This window comes from Cyprinodon tularosa, unplaced genomic scaffold, assembly GCF_016077235.1.
Source record: "Cyprinodon tularosa strain WSP-4 unplaced genomic scaffold, ASM1607723v1 ctg357, whole genome shotgun sequence".
Classification (NCBI taxonomy): Eukaryota; Metazoa; Chordata; class Actinopteri; order Cyprinodontiformes; family Cyprinodontidae; genus Cyprinodon; species Cyprinodon tularosa.
In genome coordinates, this window is record NW_024039071.1 from 489,384 (window position 1) to 515,732 (window position 26,349).

Consider the following 26,349-nt stretch of genomic DNA (forward strand, 5'->3'; position numbering starts at 1 on the left):
TAGAAGTATTCCAGCTTGCCTTCCGGTTATTTATGATTTAATATCTTGTCAAATTAGGCCTTGATAAATACTGCATCTGTTTACTTAGGCTCTGAGTCAGTTTAGCCATCATAGTTTCTGGAAACATCAACCTCAGACCAGAAGTTGCTTTTGACATTTGCGATATGGCTGAGGGCGGCAGAGCTTAGACTTAGAGGTTTGCATGTCCTCTCGTTGTGGAATGGAGACTTTGCTGTGTTCTGCATGTAAAAGCAAATGTGAAAGTTTCATTTCTGCCAAGTAATACCAACCTAGATTCATTTGTATTTTCAGCTTTGGCAAAAAATTAAAAGTCTATATCTGTAAATTAAATATTAAGTTGAGCTAAAACTCTTTAAGTACGTGCACACATTTGGAGGAGTGGGTGCATGTTTGCTATAGTGAGGGACCTCGAACTGGAGGGACTGCCCAGGTTTCCATTTAAACAACAATGGCTGTCTACACACACAAGTGTTCATCCATATGAAACCTAAAGCTGACCTTTCCAAACATTTCCAAAGTATCGCACGGTGGTGGTGAAATTTCCCACAGCCATGGAATGCAGCACGGAGCATCCAGTGAGCGCGAGCCGCAGCCGTTGGTAGTAAGGACTATGTAAAGATGGCGGAGCTACAGATGCTGCTGGAGGAGGAAATTCCAGCCGGACGCAGAGCTTTACTGGACAGTTATACCAACCTGGAAAGAGTCGCGGAGTACTGCGAAAGCAACTATGTCCAGGTAAGGGAGCGGCTTTAAAAACCCAAAATGATAGTTTATAAAAAACAAAGGAACCCTGTGAGCGTTAGTGTAGAGAGTGGGCGGTGAGAAGGAAAGGAGTGATGGAATGACTGACCGTTATGTTACTGTCAGCAGAAAACAATTCCCTTCTAAATAAAAAATATGATAAGGCTACTTTACTATAAATAGCAACTTTTTTTTTTTGTTGAGTTTTTTTTTTTTTTACTTTTTCCTCGGCATTACAGAGCATTATATTTGAGCCAAACTTATAAATTAAATATGTGACAGCTTTAAGTGTTAAAAGTTTTAATTTACTCTCATTAAGACATCGCATTCTCATTACATCCTAGTCGCATAAAGAGGCTTTTCGTTTTTATGGTATGAAAATGACTTAAAGCGCAGCTTACATGATGTGACTGTTTGGAGATAATTGTTTATATAAAGTCTATTGTCACTCATTATATTGGTGATTATCACCTAAAATGTGTCAATATTTTAAATATAACATGAAAGTTTCTGACTTTCCTAAAATTAAAGGGTATGAATCAGATTGAGATGAAGAATGCCTTAGATCTGTGTGTTTCATAAAGTAAATTCTTGATTAAATCAGGTTATAGTTGGGTGTTTATATGGTGGTCCTAATGTTATGCCATTTTGTGACTGAATAGCCCTGGGAGCATGGACTACTGCAAAGCCCTGAATGTTTGCTCTGGTTTCTGGAAGCAAGATGCTGGCAGCAGATTCTCTAAATCCTGGAAGATGTGAAGTGGAGCCTCTATGGATCAGACCTGATTATTATTACAATTCACAAACATTCAATAGGTTTTATGTTTTAGAGACTTAGACAAACGTTATTGTCATTTTGTTTACACAGAGCGTATACATAACAAAATTTTGTTTATACAGCTTTCGGACAGTGACTAAGCAGCAGTTTAGCAGTGAAATAATAATCTTTTCATTTGTCAAGTGCAGCAGTGGTTAATTGTACACAATGTGGGAGAGAATTGGTGCAAAAAGGCATTGATGTTGAAGGTTCAGAGCAGTGCAAAAATAAATAGATATGGTACCATGTCATGCAAGTATCATGTTATCAGTGTGATGCAGTCTCGATTTGTGACTTGATTGAGGGGTTTTCAATAGTTTATCGCAGGCATCTCCAAAGTCGGTCCTCATTGGCCGCAGTCCTGCAGGTTTTAGAGGTTTCTCAGCTTTAGCACATCTGATTCTGATGATTGCAGTTCAGCACTGAAACAAAAACGATCTAGAAATTAGTAAAAAAAAAACTCTTAAATTAAGTGTATTTATCCTTAGTTTGAGTAGGTAAATGAGATAGTTTGCCAATGATGAGTATTTTTACTCTTAAAATAAGTTATTTAGTTGTAATAAGACAATACAATTGTGTTTTCTTATTTTAAATGTAAATTGCCTTGTTCCATTGGCAAAATGTCTCTTCTATCTCTTCAAGAACAAATGCACTTATTTTAAGAAAAAAATGACTTATCTAGATATGTGAGCAAAAGCCTGTTAATCAGCAATCAATGGAAATCAACTGTGCTGGAGCAGGGAAACCTCTAAATCCTATAGGACAGCAGCCCCCGAGGACCGACTTTGGAGATGCCTGGTTTAACAGTAGGATGGCAGTGAGGGAAAAGCTGTTACAGAACCTGCTGGTCCTGCATCGGATGCTTCAAAGCCTCTTCCCAGAGGGCAGCAGGGAGAACAGTCCATGGTGGGGCTGTGAGGGGTGACTGATGTTACGGGCTCTGGACCAGCAGCGCTGAGATGAAATGTCTTTAATGGAGGGAAGAGGATCCCCGATGATCTTCCCTGCTGTTCTCACCACTCTTCTCACCTTCTTCCAGTCTGAGGCGCTGCAGCCTCCACACCACACAGTGAGACAGCTGGTCAGAATGGTCAGACTTCCTTACTCTATGGTGCTTCTACAGAAGCACCATAGAGTAAGGAAGTCTAGCAGCCAGTTGCAGAGGGGTGTATTGAAGCCCAGCTGTTCCAGTTTTCCTATCAGATGCTGTGGGATGATTTTGTTGAAAGCTGAAATGAAGTCCAGCAAGACGAGCCGCACGGGGTTTCTTTCTCCTACAGGTGTGCTAGGCTCAGGGGAAGAGCAGAGGAGATGGCGTCCTCAGTGGAGCGGGTTTCCATCGTTAGGCAAACGGGAACGTTTTTGAGGAATTTGAAGCCAAATCATGACCTTAGACTTGTCCATCAGAGAAAATCTCTTCAGCCTTGACTGATCTGCAGCGATATGCTTACATGCAAATAACTGGGTTTCTGATTCTGATAAATCAATCAGGATATCCGCAGATCATGATACTCTCAGGACAGAAGAGCTCTGTTTGCTTTAATGATATCTGTTTATTGTTTTAAATGTTAAAGTGACTCCCCTCCAAAAGACTGTACATGTATAAATGTATAAATAAAGGCAACATTTAAGGTCAAAGGAAGTCATACAATCAGTAAATCATCTTAACAGGACAAATTCCATTCTGAAACCAAATCTGCAACTGTTAGGGTTCAATTTGAGTCTATTTGTTAAATTAAAAACAGATGCTTTTAAAGTGGTTAAACTTCCTGCTATTCAAGAGATTTTTAACCTTATTTCAATTTATTAGTGAATTAGACAGATAAGGAATTTTCTTTGATATCCAGACAGATATCGATCTTATAATCGGATAAGCGCATCTGTATTCGTTAACTTTTCATTCTATAAATCTTTTCTTTTTGTATTTGTTTATGCCTCAAATGAACTAGTGCTGTTTTTATTTTTGTTTGACTCTAAATAAAAAACAATTTCAGAAACTAAATCTAGTTTTAAACAGCACTTTAAAAAGGATATTTAATTAGGGATGTAAAAAAAAGAAATGTCAAATTAAAATTAACTGCTAATTGGTGGTTTATAAGATTGAAATATTTTCCATCTGAATAATTAAAAAATTTGGCTTAGAAAGAATTTCTTTCACTGCTGCAGTGTTACCTCTGTCTTTTAGAGAGTAAGAATGAACAGTGGCCTTCATTCTTAAGTGGGAGCTTACTGGTATTTGCTGTAAGTAATGTCAAAACAGAGGCATGCTAGTGTCACAGGCTCTGTCCAAATGTCCGCCCTAATATATATATAGGGCACTATATAGTGGTTACGCCATTTTAAATGTGTCCGAAAGTCTAGTGGAGGAAAAAGTAATAGAGTCGAAATTTCCCATAATGCACCTTGAAAAGTAGTGATCATCCATGGGAACTAGATGAGCAGATTTATTCAAGAATACTTTGCTAGGAGATCTCTCCTTGCAAAGCATTATGGGATTTGTTGTCAAAGCGGAAAGTTGACGCATAAGCTGTGCCACTACCCAGTCTGTCCAGGAAGCATGATCCGTACATCAGGTCATTTGTGCATGCGCAACCAGATATACATCTGGGTCGCCCTTGATTTTACTTTGTAAAAAAAGACTTAAAGGTGCAGTAGGAGAAGTTTTAAGGCATTTTTTTTACCAGTTCCCTATTTTTTTTACCATTTGTTCCCTACTCCTAAGTCCACAATAGTGGACTTAGGAGTAGGGAACAAAAAAAAATATGAATTTAGTTCAGTAGCTGTTAAAATATATATGTTATTTGTGTTTTTATAGTTTTCTTTTTATATGGAACATTTTTCAAAATTGTAAACATTTCTACTGGGCCAGAAAGTAATGGTTTATGTTAAAATGAACATTTGGGTAAATTTGTTGCTACCCAGTTTTTATTGGGAAGTTGGTCTTAACTTTTTATTTCAAGTGACATTAAAAATTATTAGAAAGTCTTTAATCTCACTTACCTTATCCTGTAAGAACCCTAAGCAAAACAATAAATCATAACTATTTCTGAATATCACTAAAGTCTAACCTTAAATAAACCCTTCTTGTTAATGTAGGCATCACTTTACAATGAAAAGTTTTTTTTTTTAGATCATCCTGTTGAAATAAAAAAAAAAATAACCAAATTGTATTAACTCTCATTTTCCATAAAAAACTAAATAGATCCCAGGCTATTTTTCTGTACAGGGGGCACTTTATAACACTTGGAATTTAACGAAAGCTTTATCTCAGCAAGTCTCTCAGTCAAAACAAAATAATCCATTCATACATCCCATAATTTCACAGGATGCCTCCCTGTCAGTGGTGACAAGTTTTGCTCATACTCTTAAGCTTTGCGACCAGCTGTTGCTTAACTAGGGCCAAACTTTCTAGATGGTCTGCACGCATGAATCTTTTTTCTCAGCTATCAGATACATTTGAGGGTGCAGGTAATTCAAAATTGGAGGTTTAGGCACTAATTTTGTAGCTAAAACCTACTTTGTTGAAGCTTAGCAGCTGGGCAGCACAGCCTGCAGCTGCAGAGCTCAGCTGTTTGTGGTGGACGCCATCGCTCATACAGCCGATATGCTGCAGCTCTTTATGTTTGGCTCGAATCGCTGGTCACGTAACCACTGAGTGCAGCAAAATACCGGATATGTGTTCAAATGTCATATTACTGTCATTGAATCAAATTCGTAAATTTTTACAGTCAGTCGATAATATTGATCAATTTCAGATTCATTCACTAATCCATAACTTACATCCCTAACTTTAATATTAAGTTAGTGATTAAGAAAAGTATAAAGATTTAACTAACTTTTCTGGAATGGCTCTGTTTCTAAACATTTCAGGAGACACTTTAATATCACAACCAGAAACCTGATAAAGAAAGGATGGTTACTCTTTTACTTAAACAGTTATTATATGCTGAAATATGCTGAAATATTATATTTGTATGTTATGTAGAAACATTAATATACAAGAACAATTTACATTATTAACAAATTCTTTTATAAATCCAAAGCGGTGAGTCATTCGTTTCTCCTTTTGTCAGCAGTACAGCATCCAAAGAAAGCTGGAATTTGGTCATTTGGCATCATGTTGTTTTAAGCAGAACCAAAATAAATAAAATGAGAGTCTAAATAGGAAGGCAGTTGCTGTGGTTGGCTGCCGTGTTCCTTCATGGCTGTAACATGACTGCGTGGTGTACGTGGGCAAGCAAAGCTGCTCTGAACAACTGTTCTTCCTCAGTTGGCTCACGACACACCTGCTCTAAGACACATTTCATAATCGCATTATACAGCTGTGGGTGGGAATTTCACTGTCAGTCAAGAGCGACTAGGAGAAAAATAATTACAAACAGTGGCTGAGGTGTTGCTTTGAGCTGATCCAGGTAAACGTTGCAGTCAGATCACATCTTAGCGGGATTTCTTATGGATTCCACCAATTTTACTGATATAACAGCTTTTGTTTTTTACATTGGAAACAAAAAAAAAAAAAAAAAAAAGGGAGTGTTTTTATTGATGGGAATTTAATGAATAAATCTTTAGGCAGACTCTGCTGTAAGTCATTGATTCAGGACTGAAGTCTTAAGCAGTACACACCAGTAAATCCATCCTTATGTATATTAGTCTATGTATACATAGATTTTACTTTATTTTTACATTTTGTTAAAGTTAACTGAACAACTTTCACAGAGAATTTGTACTTCACTTGGGTTTTTCATATCTCATTTAATTTAGAAATATTTACAGAAGTTTTTGAGGGTCTTACTGCAGATTTGTAGACTTTTTTCTCAGTGTTTTAAAATCAAAACTGTTGGAGGTTTCAATATACAACTAAGTCATGGTAGGAAGAAAAAAGATTGGCCGCAGCAGAGAAAAACAGCACCGTACTTATTAAAAGCAAAATGTTTTTTTTAGGTTATTTAAGGTATTTGCAAGATAGAAACCCTAAAAAAATAATTTATGGGATTAAAGCAACACTGTTTAATTTCATGCTGTTTAAAAACAAGACAGAAGGAGTCAAGTAAAACACTGCATGGTGTCACACTGATCAGCTGTTTAGAAGTTCATAGTAGGCGTTATGGTATTCCACCCAGACCTCATAGGATTCATTTTCTCCTGAGAACATGAAAACACCTGCATGTATATGACACCCAGATAGCTGAGTCCCATTGTTTCGACAGTGGTGCTTCCAGGCCTGTCATTAAAAGAGCAGAAAAGGGACAATTTTCAAGGCTGAATCAAACCATAATCTTAAAATGTTGCTGATGCTGGGCCACGGTTATATGTGCTATTAACTAACTATTAAATTATGCCATTATGGAATGATAATTTTTAAATAATTATTCCTGATCCTTTGCTTTTGTTTGATTAAAGTATTCATACAATCACATGCGAATGGCCCCAGCAGCACTAACTTGGTACTTGGCCTGTATTTGTTCTGCAAGCAGATGATGTGATCTGTTATGTAATCTTGTGCAGATCCTGTCTTCTTAATTGTGTTACTTCCTGTGTGAAGTTCTCACTGCATCTAAATCTGACTTGAGTAATTAAAAGCAAGATGCCTGCTGATTTCACAGCTGAAGCACTTAAAGTCATAGGGAAATCCTATTTAAATGTCAAATCATTCTGGCTTAAACATGTATATAAAAGTACTCTTTATTGGTTTATATTGTCCCACAATTTAGAATTCTTTTTCATTATCTTATGCAGGCCAGTTAGTTATACGTCAGCCTGTACACCTAAATTCGGCCAATCATATATCAATAGTCATAGGCGGATCTACTGGGGTGGCATAGGGTGGCAAATGCCACCCTAAATGACAGCCTTGCCACCCCAGCTGCCACCCCAGTTGGCGGTAGGGGTGGCGAGGCTTATAAATTATGGATCATTTGAGAATTACGACCGCTAATTTCAAATGTCGGACTGCAGTGAATGCAGCACGAGATGACGCGAGAGCGACTGAGACTGATTGTTTTGAAAACAGAATGGGGCAAAGGGAGGGAGCCAGGGGTCATGGGGAGAGGAAAACCGGAATGAAACAGGTAAAAACTAATTAACTATCTATCGAGAAAATAAATCATAATGAAAGCACAATGTTGCTAGCATAGCTGCAATGTTGATTTTGAGATGATAAAAATCAGGTTGCAGAACGTTTTTTCTCTAACTATGATGTTAGTTAGGCCTGACGTCTCAGGCTCATAAAGACATATTTGCGATCAACTATAACAGAAAAGAGACTATCAAGTTTGGTTGTACTCAAATCAAAACGCACAAAGGCATTGGATCTTAAAAAATTTGTGAAGCATCTTTCTGAGCAACATGGAAATCACCGCATTCAGCTGTTATAGTCATGTTAACTTTATGTTATGCTCTCTGGTGAACCTTTACAGAGCAGCTACATTTTGTTTTGGCACCTGAGAAAATCTGATATTTCCTTTAATAAAACCAAAAGTGTTAAAAGTTAAAAATGTGATACTGGTGTAAATCCTGCTTAATATGAAGCAGTGTTGTTGTTTCTTTTTTGTATATATAGTATGAAATTATCCAGAAATTACCTGTATGAACCTACTCACAAGCAAAATGTATTTTTATGTTGCTTCTTTTCAGATTTGTGGAGATTTTGATGTAACATACAGAACCCGCCTTTTTGTTGATTTGTTGATACAGCAGTATGGAGGACCAACTCTGCCATATTTAAAAATAAATAAACAGTCATAAAGGTATATAACTGTTTTTATTTCTTTGCCTTTTTAATATTTACCTTATTTATTTTTTTGTCATTTATTATCTTCAACTTCATTTTTTAATTATATTTTTAAGTATTTATTTATGTGCATGTTATAATATTTTTGTCTGTTTTATTCTTCCTTTGTATTTTTTTTACCCTAGTTATTTCTTCGCCGCTATTTCTTTCTGCCTGCCCTTTTAACATTTCTGCCTGCCATTATAATTAAGCATTTATTTATATCTGTATTTATTTTTAAATATGGCAGAGTCCTCCATATACAGCTCTATCTACAGCATATTTACATGCATGAAATGTCCCTTTCATGTTGCCGTAACTGCTGTATGTCAAGTTACTGAGGAAAAAATGGGGTAAATGTGTGTTTAGAGTAAACATTACATAGATAATAATAATAATAATAATAATACATTTAATTTAAAAAGGCGCCTTTCTGGACACTCAAGGTCACCGTACAAAAACATAAAAAGTGTCAGAAAAAATAAAAATTATAATTATAAAGACATTTAAAAACATTTAAAAAATACAGAGGCTGTGACAGTGAAATTGATATTTTTAAAGAGAATAAGCAATCTTGAACAGATGGGTTTTGAGTTGTATTTTAAAATGGAGAATTGAGTCCGTATTTCGAAGTTGGGGTGGTAGAGAGTTCCAGAGGCGAGGGGCAGAGCGGCTGAATGCTCTGCTCCCCATGGTGGTGAGACGGGCGGAGGGGACAGACAGGTGCAAAGCAGATGAGGATCTAAGAGCACGGGAGGGGGTGGGAACATGCAGGAGGTCTGACAGATATGGGGGGCAAGATGGTGAAGTGCCTTGAAAGTCATCATGATAATTTTATATTGAATGCGGAACTGTATGGGGAGCCAGTGGAGCTGTCGGATGTCCAGTACCTTGTTCGGGTGCCTTGACCCATTTATTTCTACTGTGTAGTTCTGCTCACTTTAGTGCAGCTCAGTCCATTGATCTCTGATGGGTAACTTTTTCTTTCTATAGTTTCTTCTTGTGCAAATGCTGCAAAGCTGCCTCTCTGACAGTCAGTCTCGCACATCTGAGACTCAGCACCTGTGTCTTACCTTAATACCTTTCCTGTCATAATGCCCCTCTAGAAGTAGTGTTATCATTCTTCTATCTCCTATTAAGTGAGATCACATTGTACGATGTATTATTAATATGAACTGTTTCACATGAAACACTAGTACTGTACAATCTATTCTCACCAAACTGTGATAACTGTGATTAAATTTAGTGTAAACAAATGCCATATGTTGCCACCCCTAAAAAATTCCTGCCCCCCTCTTGCCACCCCCATAAATATTTTTCTAGATCCGCCCCTGTCAATAGTCATCTGTCAATCAAATTTTTTCGGTCATAGCATCTTGATTCATCTGTCAAAGCTAATATACGCAACGGATGAAATAAGAATAAGAACTATTTACACTACCATTGAGTTACGTCCCAGTGTTCGCTGGGATGGACGTCTTTGTCTTCGGCAGGCATAGAGCTAATAGAACTGGCAGTGTTGTGAGGCAAGGGCTCAAACATGTACGGCTGTAAGCCTTCTACACCAAACCAAGCTTCTGCCGCCCTGGCGTCCTCTTCCACGACATCTTCGTCCACACTTTCCTCCTCTAAATAAAAAATTTATGACAGAGACTCATCCACGACCTCCGACACAAAACTCTATGACAGTGTCATTTCTAAGTCACCAATTTAGTGCTACTTGGTTCCAGTTCTATTTGCCATTTGGAACCTACTAGCACTAAGTTGCTAACTGGTTACCAAGATGCTTCCGAGAAAATGGCTACTATTAAAATTGCTTGCGAACCTTCTGCCACAGCAATCCCGTCCTCTTGATAAACGACCAATTACATTCACTTTATTCACTCGTGTAAAATTGGGCACCACTAGGGAGAATTCGGGAATGCAACGGTTGGAACGGCCGTTTCCCTACGACTTTAACTGTGAAAGCAGTGCTAAAAACTCATCTTGACAAAGAATTTTTGAAGATAAATTCACAAGACATCTTGTCTTGAATTAAAGGCAAGCAGACTTTTGCTCAGTGTAGTATTTTCAGAACAACTGAGTGAAAGTCCAGTGCCTCCGATTTGAGTCTGTTTTGTGGTTTCCATGACCTGGATGACTGAGACTGTACACTGAAAACTAATCTAGATTCCTGTTCTGTAGAGTAACCCAGGGTTTTCACTGGGTCTCTGTCTCTCTTCTCCATAATAAAGAAATGTCACATCCTGTTTCAAATACTATTAATTAACCCAAACCTTTCTAGACCATCCTTCTAAAATGGAATTTTGCCCTAAACTGATCCTAAATTTCACCATTTCCTCAGATTTGATTCTTTAATTTTTTTCAAATGTATTTTTAAATTTGATCTTTTAGACATTTTTTTATCAAGATTTTTTATTTTTTAGTTTTACTTTTCAGAAAAAAACATTTGTTGCAGCTTTTAATCTGTCATTTCTGTTTTTCAGATAGAGTTATACAAATTCGTATAACTCAAATTTGAAAAAAAAAAAAAACTGATTGTAAAATATAAAATCTCACAAGAAAAGATTTGAAATATAAAAATATGATTAATTCAGCTGAAAGAAAAAAATGAAAAAATACATAGACCAAATGTTTTCTCAAAACCTTTTTTTGAGAAAAACGTTTAAGTTCCTGATTGTACTTTTTTTTTCAGATATCCATTTACAAAACACGTTCTTTTCTTGCAAACATACAAAAAAATGTCTGCTTGTTTATTGTTCAGTCCTGAGAAGTCTTAGTGTTTTGGTGCACCGTAGCCCTGCTGCTTTGTTCCTGTAGTATTCAGCTGCTCCTGAGGAAGAAAAGTATCCCACAGCATAATGCTGTTAAGCTTGTAAATAGAGCTGATTCTTTTAGCACACAACCAAAGAAATCCCACTGAATACAAGCTCATCAGAACACAATACAATATAAAGTATTCAGTAGATTAGAATCTGTTCTGAAGTGAGAAGCTAAACACCTATTAAATAATAAAATAATAAATCATATAGATAATAAAATAATAATAAATAAATCATGAAATAATAACTTTGAAACAGGTACTAAACAAATCCCTGATTAGACCAACATTTCTGCTTTTAAGTCGTATCTGTTTGTCTGTCTTTTTCACAAAGAAAAATTGTGATCTAAGTTATTTATTTTTTCTTGAAATAATTCTCTGGATTTGAGTAGAAAAGTATGACAATTTATGAATGGAATAAAATTAACTCTGCTTAACATAGCTTAAAAAAACACAGCGCCAATTTAATTATCCTATTTTAATGGGAAAATGCTTCTTTTATTGGCGTAACTTATTTACCTGGTAAAATTCAACATTTTTTTCATGCTTATTTAAAATCAGTTTTTGCACTGTGTTTTCTCTCTCCCCCTTTTCCATCCTTCATACTGATCTCTCATCCCAAACCGAAAAGCTGTTCTTGTAGTTTTACACTCTTTTATCAACTACCTGCAGTTCCACAATGAGGGCTCTTCTAATGAAAGCTCACATTTTTATAAATTATGGACGTATTCAGGGTCAGGGCAGTGAAACAACAGACTCTTATGTGAAAAGTTCTTATGTGAAACCAGGAATGGCCAGATCTTTTTAGACTTAGACAGACTTTATTGTCATTTTGTACACAGAGTGTATACAAAAATAAATTTCGTTCAGTACAGCTCTTAAGACATTTCCATTTTTAAAGTGCAGCAATGTTGAAATGTAAGCAGCAGTGATAAAATGTAAACAGTGATCAAACTTCACTTTGAATATTAGCTTTAGAGGTAAATTAAATCTCGGCAAACATCAATTTATCTGCGTCTCTTTTGGTTAAAAAAATGGACGGCTATTAACTAAGCTTTCAATAAGGCCAGCGAGGAGCATCTGTCTTCCCCCTCTAGTATCTCACATCTTGATCTATCACAGCTGGTACCAGTTAGCTGTCAGCAGAGGTAGCTGGAATTATGCTAAGCCTCCAACTGCTCATTAGTAACACATGGCACCGCTGCAGGAGGCTGCATGTGGAAGCCCAGTGTGAGCACGTGTGTATTTTGGGTTGGAAACCATGGTGATCGCGTTCTCAGTTGAGTCAGTGTCAGCCTTCACTTTCAGTGCCAATGCCAGGAACAGCTCCTGCGGGGGCAGAACCGGCTGAGCATTTGGAAACATGGGTTTGTGACTTTTGGCAAACCAGGGATGAACCATTACACAAGCTGACGTGGGATTTAGTTTCACCAAAGCAAGAATCGGGCTGATTTATCCAAACCAGTTAGTGTCAGTCATGTGATCCAGTTCTCGCTGCTATGAGGTTAAACTTTCCTCTATAAACCTTAATTTATCTGTGATTTCCTTTTATGCCTGTTATAGAAAAGTGACTCTAGATCTCTTAATAATTGTTCTTTCCTGCAGTAGGACTGTTAGGAAAAAGTATCAAACACACATACTGTTGGCCAGCTGAGAGACATAGTCCGTCCAGCGTGTCCTGGGTTGTTCCCTGGACCCTTTCTCCTAGTGGAACGTACCTGGAACACCTCTCAAGGGAGGCGTCCAGGGAGCACCCAAAAAAGATGTCTGAGCGACCTCAGCTGAGTCCTCTCGAAGTGGAGAAGTGGCTCTACTCCCCTGCAACATCTAGCCGGTCAGCCAGGCCAACAATGCCTCTAACGACTCCCCCCTTTCAGAGGCACAGTCCAGTGTTGGGTATTGCAAGCCAACAAAAGACCTTAATGACTCCCCATTCCTAAGAGGCGAACCTGTTCTTCTGGTTCAATTTTCATGTTTTCTAAGCTAAAACATGGATCTGTTTGGGCTACTCTATAAAGCTTGGAATTCAATGCTAAATCTCACAATTTAAATTGCAAAAGCTTCCTGGATGGGAAGCGAAACGTCTTTAAACATGGAAAACAAAGTCCAGTCGATTGTTGTTTAACTTTTTTAGGAATTACTGTGACCTGGATGACTGAGAATCTTCACCAGCATAATTATCAGATCGCTCTCTTGTCTTTTTGCATAAAAAAAAAATTCTCCTGACTCCTGGAGTTTAACCCCTTTATGTATGTAGTCATCTTAAATAGATTTATGCTGACAGCCCTGTAGAGGTGAATTCAGATAGCTCCTGAATTAGTTTTTGTGATTGTTTGATGTGCTGCATCCAGCTTTAAAGGTTTAGATTTCCTAACCGAAGCTTCAGCTGCTCTAGACGCTTGGATGCCTGGTAAACCCTACACCTGATGGTGACAATACTGCAAGACTTTCCTTATTAAAATTTTGCCGCTGGACTTTTTGACTCACCTCAATGCCGTGTCCGACAGACTTTTCACGTAAACCAGACATCCTGATGCTCAGAGCCCATTTGGTGTGAACGTACCATTAGACTTTTTGGATTTTGTAGCCGCCATGCTATTAGATCCTGTTCATTGAGATGGTTCTCCATCATGATGTAAAACAAATCAAAAGGTGTAGAGCAGAATCCACCATAAATAAATTGGGTAGAATATTTACTAGTTGAAAAGGGGAACATTTCTTCATGCAGAGCTAGGGATGCACAATATAATCGGCCCCCTATCGGTATCGGCCTGTATCGGCCTTAAAACTGAATATCGGACATCGGCCACCCCACCGATATTTAACCCGATATTTGATCAGCTTCTGAGTTTCTAAAGTCTAAAAAAAAAAAAAATACTACTTCTTTTTCCTTCTCAAAAACTTCTTTTTTACAGACTTAAAAACTTCTAAAGACGAGGGAAAAAATACTGATACATTAAAATATCACAATATCTTCATATGCTGATATATTGCCATTTAAAAACACCATATCAATCTCTTTCACTAATGAAATATTGCTATATGTCATCGTTATGCTACGAAATCCCCCGAAAATTCACAAATTTTGCCATATTTTTATATGTTGATATATTGACGCGGTATCGATCTATTTTACTAAAAAAATCTCACAAGAATTTGCAAATAGAGTTAGTAAAAGAACGATGAAATTTCACGAGATTTTGAAAGTAAAATACATCGATACCACGTTTTTAAAAATCAATTTCATATCCGCATATGAAAATATATTTGAGTATATTATTTTTCAAAGTGTCAGAAATGGATAACAAAACTGCTATTTTCAATGACTACTTATTTTTGTCCAGCTTTAACATCGGTATCGATATCGGTTATCGGCTACATGAGTTTTAAAATATCGGCATATCGGATATCGGCCAAAATCCCAATATCGTGCATCCCTATGCAGAGCGGTTTTCTGACGTGGCAGTTATTGTCCCAATGATAATTTGACATGTAATATATTTCCGCAAACCTGCAGAAAGAGGAAATCCTGGTGTATAACTTAGCAGATGGCTTCAAATGTTGAAGTTTCCTCAGGAACTCTGATACCAATCAGTAAATCTCAAGTTTAAATAACATCATCTTACTGCTTACGTTCAGTTATTAAGCTTTGTTTTCAGCTTAGTATAATGTCCATCCATCCATTGTCCTCCGCTTATCTGAGATCTGTTCAGGGACAACAGGTACAGAAAGGAATGGAAGCTTAGCCATCCATCTCCAAGCTGATTCTGAGAGATCCCAGCTATTTCCTGGACAGACAAGATATACGGACGGTCCTACCATATCCAGCGGGCTGTGCCTGGTAAACCTCTGATGCATTCCTCTGGGTGGAATATTCACCAATCTCTCATAGTTTACACTCATGCTGATCACACAGAACCATTTTCTACAGAACATTTCATAGAAAGGACAATCTCTTTTTATTCCAAAATGGTTCTAGAACCAGGAAACCGGTGACATACCTTCTTTTACAAAGCAAGAGTTTACTGCACACAGGTTTCTTCTCTCTAAGGAGACAAAGAGTCACAGACCATTAGCCATAAGTCTATATCATCCTACTTTTGAGCTACTGTTTTGCCCGAAGTGTTACAGTAAACCTTAAGTGATTATAAAAACATTCAGGCTGTAAACCTTGCCTGCCACAGAGCGGGACATTTCCTTCTACGGTCAAGGCAGGCAGCAGGCTGCTGGTGACTGTCTCTGAGGGCTCTTTGGCACCAACATAAGTGAAGAACCAGGGTCCACAGCTACTTTAGTAGATATGCATTTAAACACCACTAAGCTGCATTGCACCTGTTCTAACATACAATCTAAACTTAGACAAAAGGACTGATTTTACAATGTAAACATGGCAGTGATGGTGTTGGTTTGGTTTGCTGCTTCAGGACAAGAATAACATGTGGTAATTGGTAGGAACTTGCACTTTGCTCCTGAAGGGCTGTTTGACGACCTTGTTCTGACTTTAAGCCCATGCACACCTAGGTTGCGAAGCTGAAAGTTTATCTCTGAAAGGTTTGAAAACAAAAAAATTCCACTCGACTTTTGTTTCCAAGTTGAAAGACGTTTCTCTTCCCATCCAGGAAGCTCTTTCAATTCAAAATGTTTCAGGATTTATAAAGTGGACCAAAAACAAAGTCTTATTTTGGCTTAGAAGACATGCAAATTGAACCAGACGAATGGGTCCGCCCTTTGGAATTGGGGTGGTTTGTTTATTTTGTTAGCCTGTAATACCTGATACCTGTCTATGTCTCTGAAAGGAGTGTTGTTAAAGGAAATTGTTGGTCTGCCTGAACATGCAAGACTTCTATTCCCCTGTAAGGTGGTGGGAGTTGCGATGATAGTAGGAATGAATCAACTCAATCGCTTAATATTAGATCTTTGAAAGCTGAAAAAACTTTCTATTCAGCGATTGAGTTGATTGCATGTTTTCTGAGCCAAAACAAGGCTTTGTTTTGGTCCACTCTATAAATCCTCGAACTTATTGCTATTTCTGACATTTTCAATTGAGAACGCTTCCTGGATGGGAAGCAAAATGTCTTCAAACCTGGAAAAAAAGTCCAGTGGATTATTTATTTACTAACTATTTTGGAAAGAAAAAAACGAAGGTGTTCTAATGGCCTGCTAAAGTTACACACTTAAATCTATTTAGAAAATGTTCTATAGACAGATACACTAGAGACTGGTCCTATGTTTATGTTATTATTCAGCATTTTCCCTACTTAGATAATGTTTGTTGTATCCTTTCAGGCAGAAGCTTCTTTAAATTTACAGCATCAGTTGCCACACCCAAAGCTTTTTTGTAGGTAATTTTTTGTTGTTGGTGTTTTTGATTCATTAAAAACCTCAATATGCATCACAATGCAGCAAGAAGCATCAAAATATGATTCATTGGATTGTATACTTTATGCTAATAAAGTGTAAATGAATTTCCCTTCGGGGATTATTGAAGTATAATTGAATTGAATATGCCTTCATTAAAAAAGAGGTCAGAGAAATCAGAGCGTGCATAGGAGTCCATGTAGATCTAATATGATTCATGTTTGTGAACTTAGTTGGAAATAAAAATCGGTCTTTATTAACAGCATCTGTACGTGTCTATATGTGTGTATGTGTTGTCTGCCCTTGCGCTAGGCCAAATAAGGCAGCAGCCCAACTAGGTCAGTGCTAACGGGACATTAGAGGGAAAAAAAGGCTGCAGAGGAGATGTAAAGATGTCGTAATACATTTATGGAGGATTTCAGACAGAATGGGAAGGAAACATGCTGAAAAACATGAGAAAAAAACATTTAACCAACTAGTGCAGAATGGATGTAAACAAAACAAATTCCTGAATGTCAGGATATTATTTCTTTTTTAGTTTTTGGGGACTCAAATGAGCTTCAAGCTTCCCATCATACACTTTAGTTATTTAATGCAGCATTCAAAAAAAAGAAAAGCAATGAAAGGTCATGGTACTATTGTTACAGCTGAAGGCATGCTCATGGCTGAAGACCTCCACTGGTCAGCAAAATCAACAATGTCTAATACCGACCTTGTTTCCATTTGAGTCAAGGTTAGACGTATATCTCAAACCCATAAGGTGCAAATGATGGACTTAAGTGTTTTATACGTGTTTCACAGGATGCTTCTCTCTATAGCGGCAATAGAAACAAACAATGCTATCAGGCTGTAGCACATAAATATCCATACAAGGCCTACAGTTCTTACACAGTAATATGTACTACATTTTCCCATCAATTTGCATGACCAACAGAAAAAATGCTTTCACCCAATTTTCCTTTCCATCAAATAGAAGGAGCTCCTGACTTCTAAACTAGCAAAATTAGCTTTGTTTTCACTGCAGGTTTGGCCTCTTCCCTCATTTTAACTATTAACACTAATGGCACCATTGGCATTGCTGGAAACTAGTTTCGCTCCTGAACGCCCCTCTAAAGCAGTCAACGGTAAAGGCAAAGGTCATTACTAAGGTACAAGGTCATCATCTAAAGTATGAATTAATGAAATTTTACATATAGTTTAAATACAACAAATATTGTTTTCATCATGATTTAATATTACATACACTCTCATAATAATGATAGATTGATGTTACATAATGAAGCCCTCTTATAAAATTAATTTCATGTAACTGCAGTTTAAACCGTCTCCACTAATGACATCAAAATCTCACAATGTTCCACCTTTGGAAAGTATACAATATACAATAAAAATATTGTATGTATTTGGGAATGATTTAAGGGAGCAAGCAGGTAGAGAAACTGCTGTGATGGGACAGAGAGGCAGATGTTTTTTTTAGTTTATATAAATACTACGTAAAGGTCGAGAGGAACTTGCTTATTCATAGATGTATAAATACCAGATTGAGGGTAAAAAAAAGAACTTTATAAAGTAGAATCCCATTTAATGAACTGTTGGGCTTGCTTGTTACCCAAAGAAGGATGTTAATTCAGCCAGTTATAATAATGCCTTAACTACTGCTGTGTCTCTGTGACCTCAGGTAGCTTCCACCGGCAGTTTGCCGTATATAAAGTTTAAGCTTTTCTGCAAGCTGCTGGCAGGACTGAAAGCAGATTTTAAGCACTTCCTTCTGCTGTTATCTGGTTCAAGAAATGTGGAATTCGCCTTGGACTGCAAATGTAGGGCAATGGGTCATCTGAAGTCATGACACAAACTGGGTGTGTGTGTTTCTGTTTGCATTGTCAGTTATAATATGTCTTGACTCCATGTATCTGTGTGTGCAAACACACACACAAACGCACACCGTCGCGTTTCTCTGTCCTAGTGGGGACTTTCATTTATTTCCAACCCATTTCTCTGACCCTTACCCTAAACCTAACCAATACAGATTCATAGCTTACCCTAACCCCACCCTAAAATCAATTCACACCTTAGTCCTAAACCTTACACCCAACCCCAAACAGCATTTTTACCCATGGGGACGGGGCATTGGTCCCCACGATGTGCTATGATCTATGGAAAATGGTCCCCATTAAGAAATACCCACCCACACACACAAACCCACACAGATAGATACACACTTGAGTGTCAGTGTGTTTCTTGTCAACTTCAGGCTTGAATGAGTTTGCACTGACCTATATTGGGCTTCAGCACACACACCCACACACAGATGATATTTTTATGCTTGTGAGGACTGAAATGGGTATATTTTCCATACATCCACTCAACGTGATCTCTTTACATTTAGGTTCAGATTATTTGACTCATGATGCTTCAGAATGCTCTGTTTATAATTCAAGAATGTTATCTGTGTTTTATAATAACAAATAAATCCACCTTGTGTGCATATACATGTTCAATTCAGTTTATTTATATAGCGCCAAATCACAACACATGTCATCTCAAGGCTTTTTGCAGGGACAATTTTCCCATTTCATACATAAATGTACATAAAGTGTGAATATAGTTTAGTTTATTGGTGTGATTCCGAAATGTTCACTCCGATTCTCAGCATCTAAGCAGCCACTTTAACCATACACTTTTTTACCTTCGCTCATACCATTTGTTTTATTTTTTATTTATTTGGACCTGAGTTGGATATAGTTTTGCTACACTCACTCAGGTCCAGTTATTTGGCTGCTCCGATACGTGTCAGCATATTAGGCAAATCAACAGCACAACTCGAGACTAGGATCCAGGAGAAAATTGACAACCTAAAACTCCCACATCCATGAGCAAGACTCCAATCTTTAGCTCATATTTCCTTAACCAGACATCACATGTCGACAGCTCTAGTTGTTTAGGAGACTGATTCCATCCTGATGAAAGATATCATAAATCTTGGAACATTGTGATTTATATAGAAAGAAAACCACCCATAGATCACTAGTTTCCCGACATTTCAGCCTCTAACCCCAAAAATAACAATGCAAACTGACGACCCCATAAAATTATGTCTCTTTATTAAATAATACATGTAAAATACTAATAGTATTTTTTATACCATTTAATAAATTAACTGTGGAATTTAAATGTTAATGGTATAGTAAATGTTTGAATTATGTATTGGATAAATAACTAAAGGGGGTCATTGATGATGTTAGGGGCTCAGGACACGCAGTGCCTGGATGAAATGTCTTATGGAGGGAAGAGGAGCCATAAAAGACATTTCATCCCAGAGCTGCATATCACTCAGCAATCAGGTTGCATTGATTGTGTTAACCATCTTATAACCACGACTTAGTGTCTCGCTTTCCCCGACCCCCGACTTTGGATTTTATTGGTAGATGAGCCAATCAAAGGAACTGCATGTTTTATATTGATATCTTGTCCTTTGTGTTTGACCCATCTCATAGTAGTAGTGGGCCGCACATACTGGCTTTCTTTGCTCGAACATTAATGGGAGTAAAGTTATCTTAGGTTTTCTTCATCCCCTAGTTTTTTTATTTAGCTGCTCTTAGTTGCTTGTATGTTTTTTTAAGTTGTTGACCCTGTCTGACTCCAGTCCCAAATCTGTCTGTTGCCCCCTCTACCCACAGTCTGCAGACAAACACCGAGCGCTGGAGGAGACAAAGAGCTACACCACCCAGTCTCTGGCTAGTGTCGCCTACCTTATCAACACCCTGGCCAACAATGTGCTGCAGATGCTCGACATCCAGGCCTCACAGCTCCGCCGCATGGAAAGCTCTGTCAACCACATTTCACAGGTCAGATGATCCTAAATGTTCCTCTTTCAGTGGTGGGAGGGGTGACGTGTCCCAAGTGTATAGTAAACTTCTGTTTGCACAATTCTTTCTTATTCAAACAAAAAACTGTATGCATTTAATCCTGATTTCCTCGGATATAGGAATTCTTAGTCACCCATATGTAGAGTCCATTTAAGTGTAAAACTGCTGAGCTGTGAGGGCTAAATATAAGCATTAGATAGAAAGACTTTATTCAGAGAACTGCGAAATGGTGACTCTGTTGGAGCTGCATGGAGCCTACTACTAATATGTAGATGAAAAAATCCCTAATCTGGTCTCGAACACAGACATTGATATATGTCATGAAGTATGGCGGAAATTTTTTTCCATTATTGTTCTTTTCAGCAAAGAAAACATTTTGTAAAAGAAAAAAAAAACATAACCCAGAAATGAAACGTTGAAAAAGCTTTTTAAAATCATTTTAAAATTAATGATAATAATATATGATATTAATATATTATGATACATTTTTATATTTTATAATTTTTTATTCTATATTCTATAAATTTATTCTTTCAAATGTTATTTTCCAACCTTTTTTCTTTTACTAATTTTATAGTTACACTTTTTAGTTTTTCAAATGAATCTTCTTGAGATGGATGTTTATGAAATTTTCTTTACTTTAAGCGCAAATACAAACATTCACACTTGACCCATAAAATGTTTTCGCTAACATCCATGCAGATCAGTACATCTGTGTCTTTTCTCCTCACTCCAGAGAAAAGCCAGTCCTCAGAAGTGAAGAGAATGTTATCTGTAAGCCCAATTTTAAAAGATTGCAATTTAAAAAATGTATCTGAAAAATAGATACTCAGAAAAAAAAAAATTTGGAAAAAACATTTAAAAATAATACAGTAAAAAGAAATTGAGAAAAATAAATGAAAAAAAGTAAAATCTTAGAAAACAGAAAAGTTTTTAATCAAAAGGTTTTTGATCAAGAATTTTACACTTTTTTGTTCCTGGATTTCATTTTTTTTTTTTTTTTGCATTAACAAAATATGTCCTTTCCCTGCAAAAATACAGATTAAAGAATGGTTCTGCGTTTAACCTGCAAAACAAGGGTGTAATGTTGTAATTAAATTTGGTGGGACACTCGGTTGGTGGCTGATGGAACCCGAACGCTTATTTTAGGTTTTTGTATTTTCCAAAAAAGAGCTCAAACATATATTTATTGAATGCTTTCCTATTATTGAGAACACAAGAGAACCATAATACACTGATATTTATATTTATCGATAGTTAGAGAGATGCCCTTTAGTGCATTATAAACTCACCGGCCACTTTATTAGGTACCCCATGCTAGTAACGGGTTGGACCCCCTTTTGCCTTCAGAACTGCCTCAATTTTTTTTCTATTTCGGACCATTCTCTGTAAACCGTAGAGATGGTTGTGCGTGAAAATCCCAGTAGATCAGCAGTTTCTGAAATACTCAGACCAGCCCTTCTGGCGCCACGTACAAAGTCACTCAAATCACCTTTCTTTCCCATACTGATGCTCGGTTTGAACTGCAGGAGATTGTCTTGACCATGTCTACAAGCCTAAATGCACTGAGTTGCCGCCATGTGATTGGCTGCTTAGAAATTAAGTGTTAACGAGCAGTTGGACAGGTGTACCTAATAAAGTGGCTGGTGAGTGTATATATAGGGCCCAAAAACATTCATGTATAAGAGAATAACGAATAACAGACGATTCTGATGCCAAAATCGATATATCTCTCATCCCTAGAATGTACAATTTCAATTCAATTCATCCATCCAGAAAAATATGGATATGCTGCATTTTAAATATAGCATTTTTTCCCTGTAAACCTTCTGGTAAACTTGGAGATATATTTTATTTTTTCTTGCATATCCCAGTAAATCTGATTCATCCCTATTTCTCTCTGTGCTGTTTAAAAAGATTTATGAGCCCCTTTACTAATATATTGATTAGGGATGCACGATATTGGGATTTTGGCCGATATCCGATATGCCGATATTTTAAAACTCATGTAGCCGATGACCGATATCGATACCGATGTTAAAGCTGGTCAAAAATAAGTAGTCATTGAAAATAGCAGTTTTGTTATTCATTTCTGACACTTTGAAAAATAATGTACTCAAATATATTTTCATATGCTGATATCAAATAGATTTTTAAAAACGTGGTATCGATTTATTTTACTTTCAAAATCTCGTGAAATTTCATCGTTCTTTTACAAACTGTCGTGATATTTTGCAAATTCTTGTGAGATTTTGTTAGTAAAATAGATCGATACCGCGTCAATATATCAACATATAAAAATATAGCAAAATTTCGTGAATTTTCGGGGGATTTTGTATCATAACGATGACATATAGCAATATTTCATTAGTAAAAGAGATTGATATGGTGTTTTTAAATGGCAATATATCAGCATATGAAGATATTGTGATATTTTAATGTATCAATATTTTTTCCCTCGTCTTTAGAAGTTTTTAAGTCTGTAAAAAAGAAGTTTTTGAGAAGGAAAAAGAAGTAGTATTTTTTTTTTTTTAGACTTTAGAAACTCAGAAGCTGATCAAATATCGGGTTAAATATCGGTGGGGTGGCCGATGTCCGATATTCAGTTTTAAGGCCGATACAGGCCGATACCGATAGGGGGCCGATTATATTGTGCATCCCTAGCTCTGCATGAAGAAATGTTCCCCTTTTCAACTAGTAAATATTCTACCCAATTTATTTATGGTGGATTCTGCTCTACACCTTTTGATTTGTTTTACATCATGATGGAGAACCATTTCAATGAACAGGATCTAATAGGGGGCCGATTATATCGTGCATCCCTAGTAATGGTTCCAGAAACAAAATTTCAAGATATGTAGAAGCTCTGCAGTCGGATTCTGTCTGTTCAATAAGAAAACGTGTACATTTTTCTGAGAAGCGAAGCCTTTTTTTAACTAGTAAAGAAGAACAAAGCATGTATGTTTTCCAAAGCTTCTAGCATTATAATACTAACTTGTATAAACTTACTCTCTGTTGCCATTTATAACTGAAAAAGCTCCTCATGTCTAACGAACAGATTTTTTTGTTTCATCTCAAATTTTTTTAACCAACCCGTCTTCTATCTTTCACTTAAACATACATCGAAGTAGCTGCAGGTTAATGCTGCTGTGTGTCTTTCCTTCAACCTACTTTGGAATGCGACCAGAAGTCAGATGTCTCAAAGTGACAGATCTGATGATGTTACACCGAGAGGCGGGACACTGGGGCAGCACGAGAGAGAATAAAAACACTGACTAAAAATGCTCTGAAGACAGCTGCATCCAACCTCTGCTACCTTTGTCTTAAGTAAATGAGCAGAAATAGGAAAAACAGCATAACTTTTAGGTGGGGACTGTCCTTCAGAAAGTTACGCCTGTGCTATAATGGATTAACTCTGAGCACAATTTCTCATCACAATCTTCCAGTTTTTGTTTGTAGAAATGCTATAATTTGTCATTTTTATCTCACTTCACAATTATTTACGACTTTATTTCATTTAATAAAATCCAGCTCAAATAGTTTCAGAAAACGAACACCTTGTAGTACCAGTCTCTATCCACCAGCACCTTATAAAACAGAAAATTGTCTTCATGTTGGGTCATTTAAAATGTTAATTTTTTGAACGCTTTTAGGCACGAGTGTACATGGGGAATCAGACATGGTTCAGTCATCTAAAGGAAAAGGACTCATGGGTGTCAGCATTTAGGAATCATGTATGCATCCATGCAGGTTCAACTCTGTTAGCTGCTCTCTGGACATCACTGTGTGCTGCAAAGTGCAGCAACCCTGAATCTAAGTGAGGCTGAAGTGCAGAAACATGTTTTCTTTCCTCAGACATAAGTGTTATAAGCTTGATTTGGAAAATAAATTTTTTATCACATCATGTTGAAGTAGACCGAACAGTGTTGAAACATCATGTTCTTTTTTTACATACAGAACAGTTTTTTTTATCATGGCTTTTAATATATTAGCTGTTCTTCGAATCTAAATGTCATGATGTGAAGATGAAACAGAAATTGGTGCATTCTGGTCATTTCAGTAAAAAATGGCCACGATTTAAGTTTAAAAGCACCAATAAACCGAAATCTACAGAACAGAAGTCTAAAGTCCCTGTCACTTCTTGATGATTTAGATTTGAATAAGTTATGAGTATGTTTTGTATAAGTTGCTGCTGAAGTACGCTGGAAAACGCTGAAACACGCTGGGACACATCGACATAGGGCAAGTACGTCAAGGAGTTTTAAGCATGCTCAAAATTTCCCGACGTACGCCAGCGTCTGCTCATACAGGGGCCATAATTTACAGGTAAGTTATTTAATAGTTGACATACGTTAAGTGAAAGTTACTCATAATTCGTGGTGTCTGGCTTATCCAAAACCTATGAGCAACATGTACATAACCTATGTTTAACTTATCAAGACCTTATCTCCAGCGCCTAACGTATTTGACGTGTTCCAGACGACCTCTGAACGTGTTTCTAAATCACAGCTACTGTATAATGATGTATTGGATGCATTTTGGTATAAAAGGGGGTTCACAGGAGGAAACCATCAGTTCTCTTCCAGACTGCATCCCATCATAGGGTGATGGATCCACCCTGCGTTCACGCCCACGGTCACGACCAACAAACTTCCTAGCTGACAAAAAGCTGAATCTGCTGCAACTCCGAAGCTTCTTTCTTTCTTTCTTTTTTTTTTCTTTTTTTTTTTTTGAGGGGGGGATAAAAAAGCCATTTACTTATTATACTGTGATCAAAGACATTTTTTATTAGGGTGCCTCCGGGCGCATGGCTGCCCCCCTCAGGACACTGGCTTGTGCATCATTTCATGGGCATTATGCTATCACAAAAGTTCTGGACTTTCTATGAATACACAATGTAACTTGAAAAAATACATCAAAAGTTCGTGTATGCCGCGTTTTAGGAGATTCTGGGATGTCGGGCATACGCTGTCTAAATCGGCAAGGTGTGACAAAGTCCTAATAAAGGCTTAAACCTTTAGAGCATTTTGGTGCGACAGATTCAATTCCAAGCTTATTTTCACAAATGGGAAAAAATCATATTTTTTAAATCCTCCATACAGCAAAACATTTAAACTGGCATGAATAACCATGCAGATCCTGGTGAGTGAGTCTAAACTGGCCACATTAATACAGTTCTTTCAAAGGGAAATAATTACGTCATGCACCAGGCCCAGGCACAAAGATAAAAGAGGATTCTGAGTGTTTGAATGATAAAGAGTTTCATAGTAAACTATTTAGAGCTAAATTGATTGTTAATCTGATCTTCCTGTTGGAAATTTAGATTGTTCCTTTATAACCTTCAGACAGTTTAAACCCGGGAATTTTTTTAGAATATGATCAAAAATATAGGGTTTGTACATTCAGTAATACCAAATCTGAAAAGATGAAACAGTCTTTATTGTGTTACTCAGCTGTGATATGTGAGCATCCAGTGTTGTCCTAGGTGTGAAGCATAGTGATCCAGTGAGTTACACTCAGCTGCACTCCTACACAATGGCAGCTCTGTCAAGAGCATTTATCTTAGACAAACCCAGTCAGCTTCAATAAGAAAGCAAGCTGGCATGTTTTTTTTGTGTTTTTTTTTTTTTTGTTAGACTGCATAAAGGGATACAGATCTACCTTTCAGTGCTATAGAAGGTTCATTCTCTTGCTTTGACTTCTGGTTCATCCAGATGGTCTCCATGCAGTCAGAACAAGATGCTGGCTGAGTTTATTTGTTATAATCAGCACTTTCTGTTCAGAAATGGTCACATCTGTTATGTAGGCGAATATTTTGCTTCTTCACTTACAGAAACACTAACAAGCTCTTAAATAATGCCTTTTTGGTTTTTATGCAGCTATAATCAGCCAAAACATTATTCATGGAACATCACAGACTGCTAAAAACAGCCATTGCTCGGAGGAGGAAGGATAT

At 37.1% G+C, this 26,349-nt stretch overlaps 1 protein-coding gene across 7 annotated transcripts in view; it reads left to right on the top strand.

The window, feature by feature from the left end:
- The first annotated feature begins 583 nt into the window (after positions 1 to 583).
- Positions 584 to 26,349, top strand: part of LOC119790187 (abl interactor 2-like) — a 50,529-nt gene continuing 24,763 nt past the window's right edge. For 3 of the 7 annotated variants that reach the window (XM_038295617.1, XM_038295618.1, XM_038295619.1), the window contains exons 1-2: positions 594 to 756; positions 20,205 to 20,372. In XM_038295617.1, coding sequence (XP_038151545.1) covers positions 640 to 756; positions 20,205 to 20,372 — 285 coding nt within the window. In that variant the 5' untranslated portion in view covers positions 594 to 639. Of the gene's footprint in view, positions 757 to 20,204; positions 20,373 to 26,349 lie in introns of all 7 variants that reach the window. The other 4 variants (XM_038295613.1, XM_038295614.1, XM_038295616.1 and 1 more) reach the window with 3 other exon arrangements.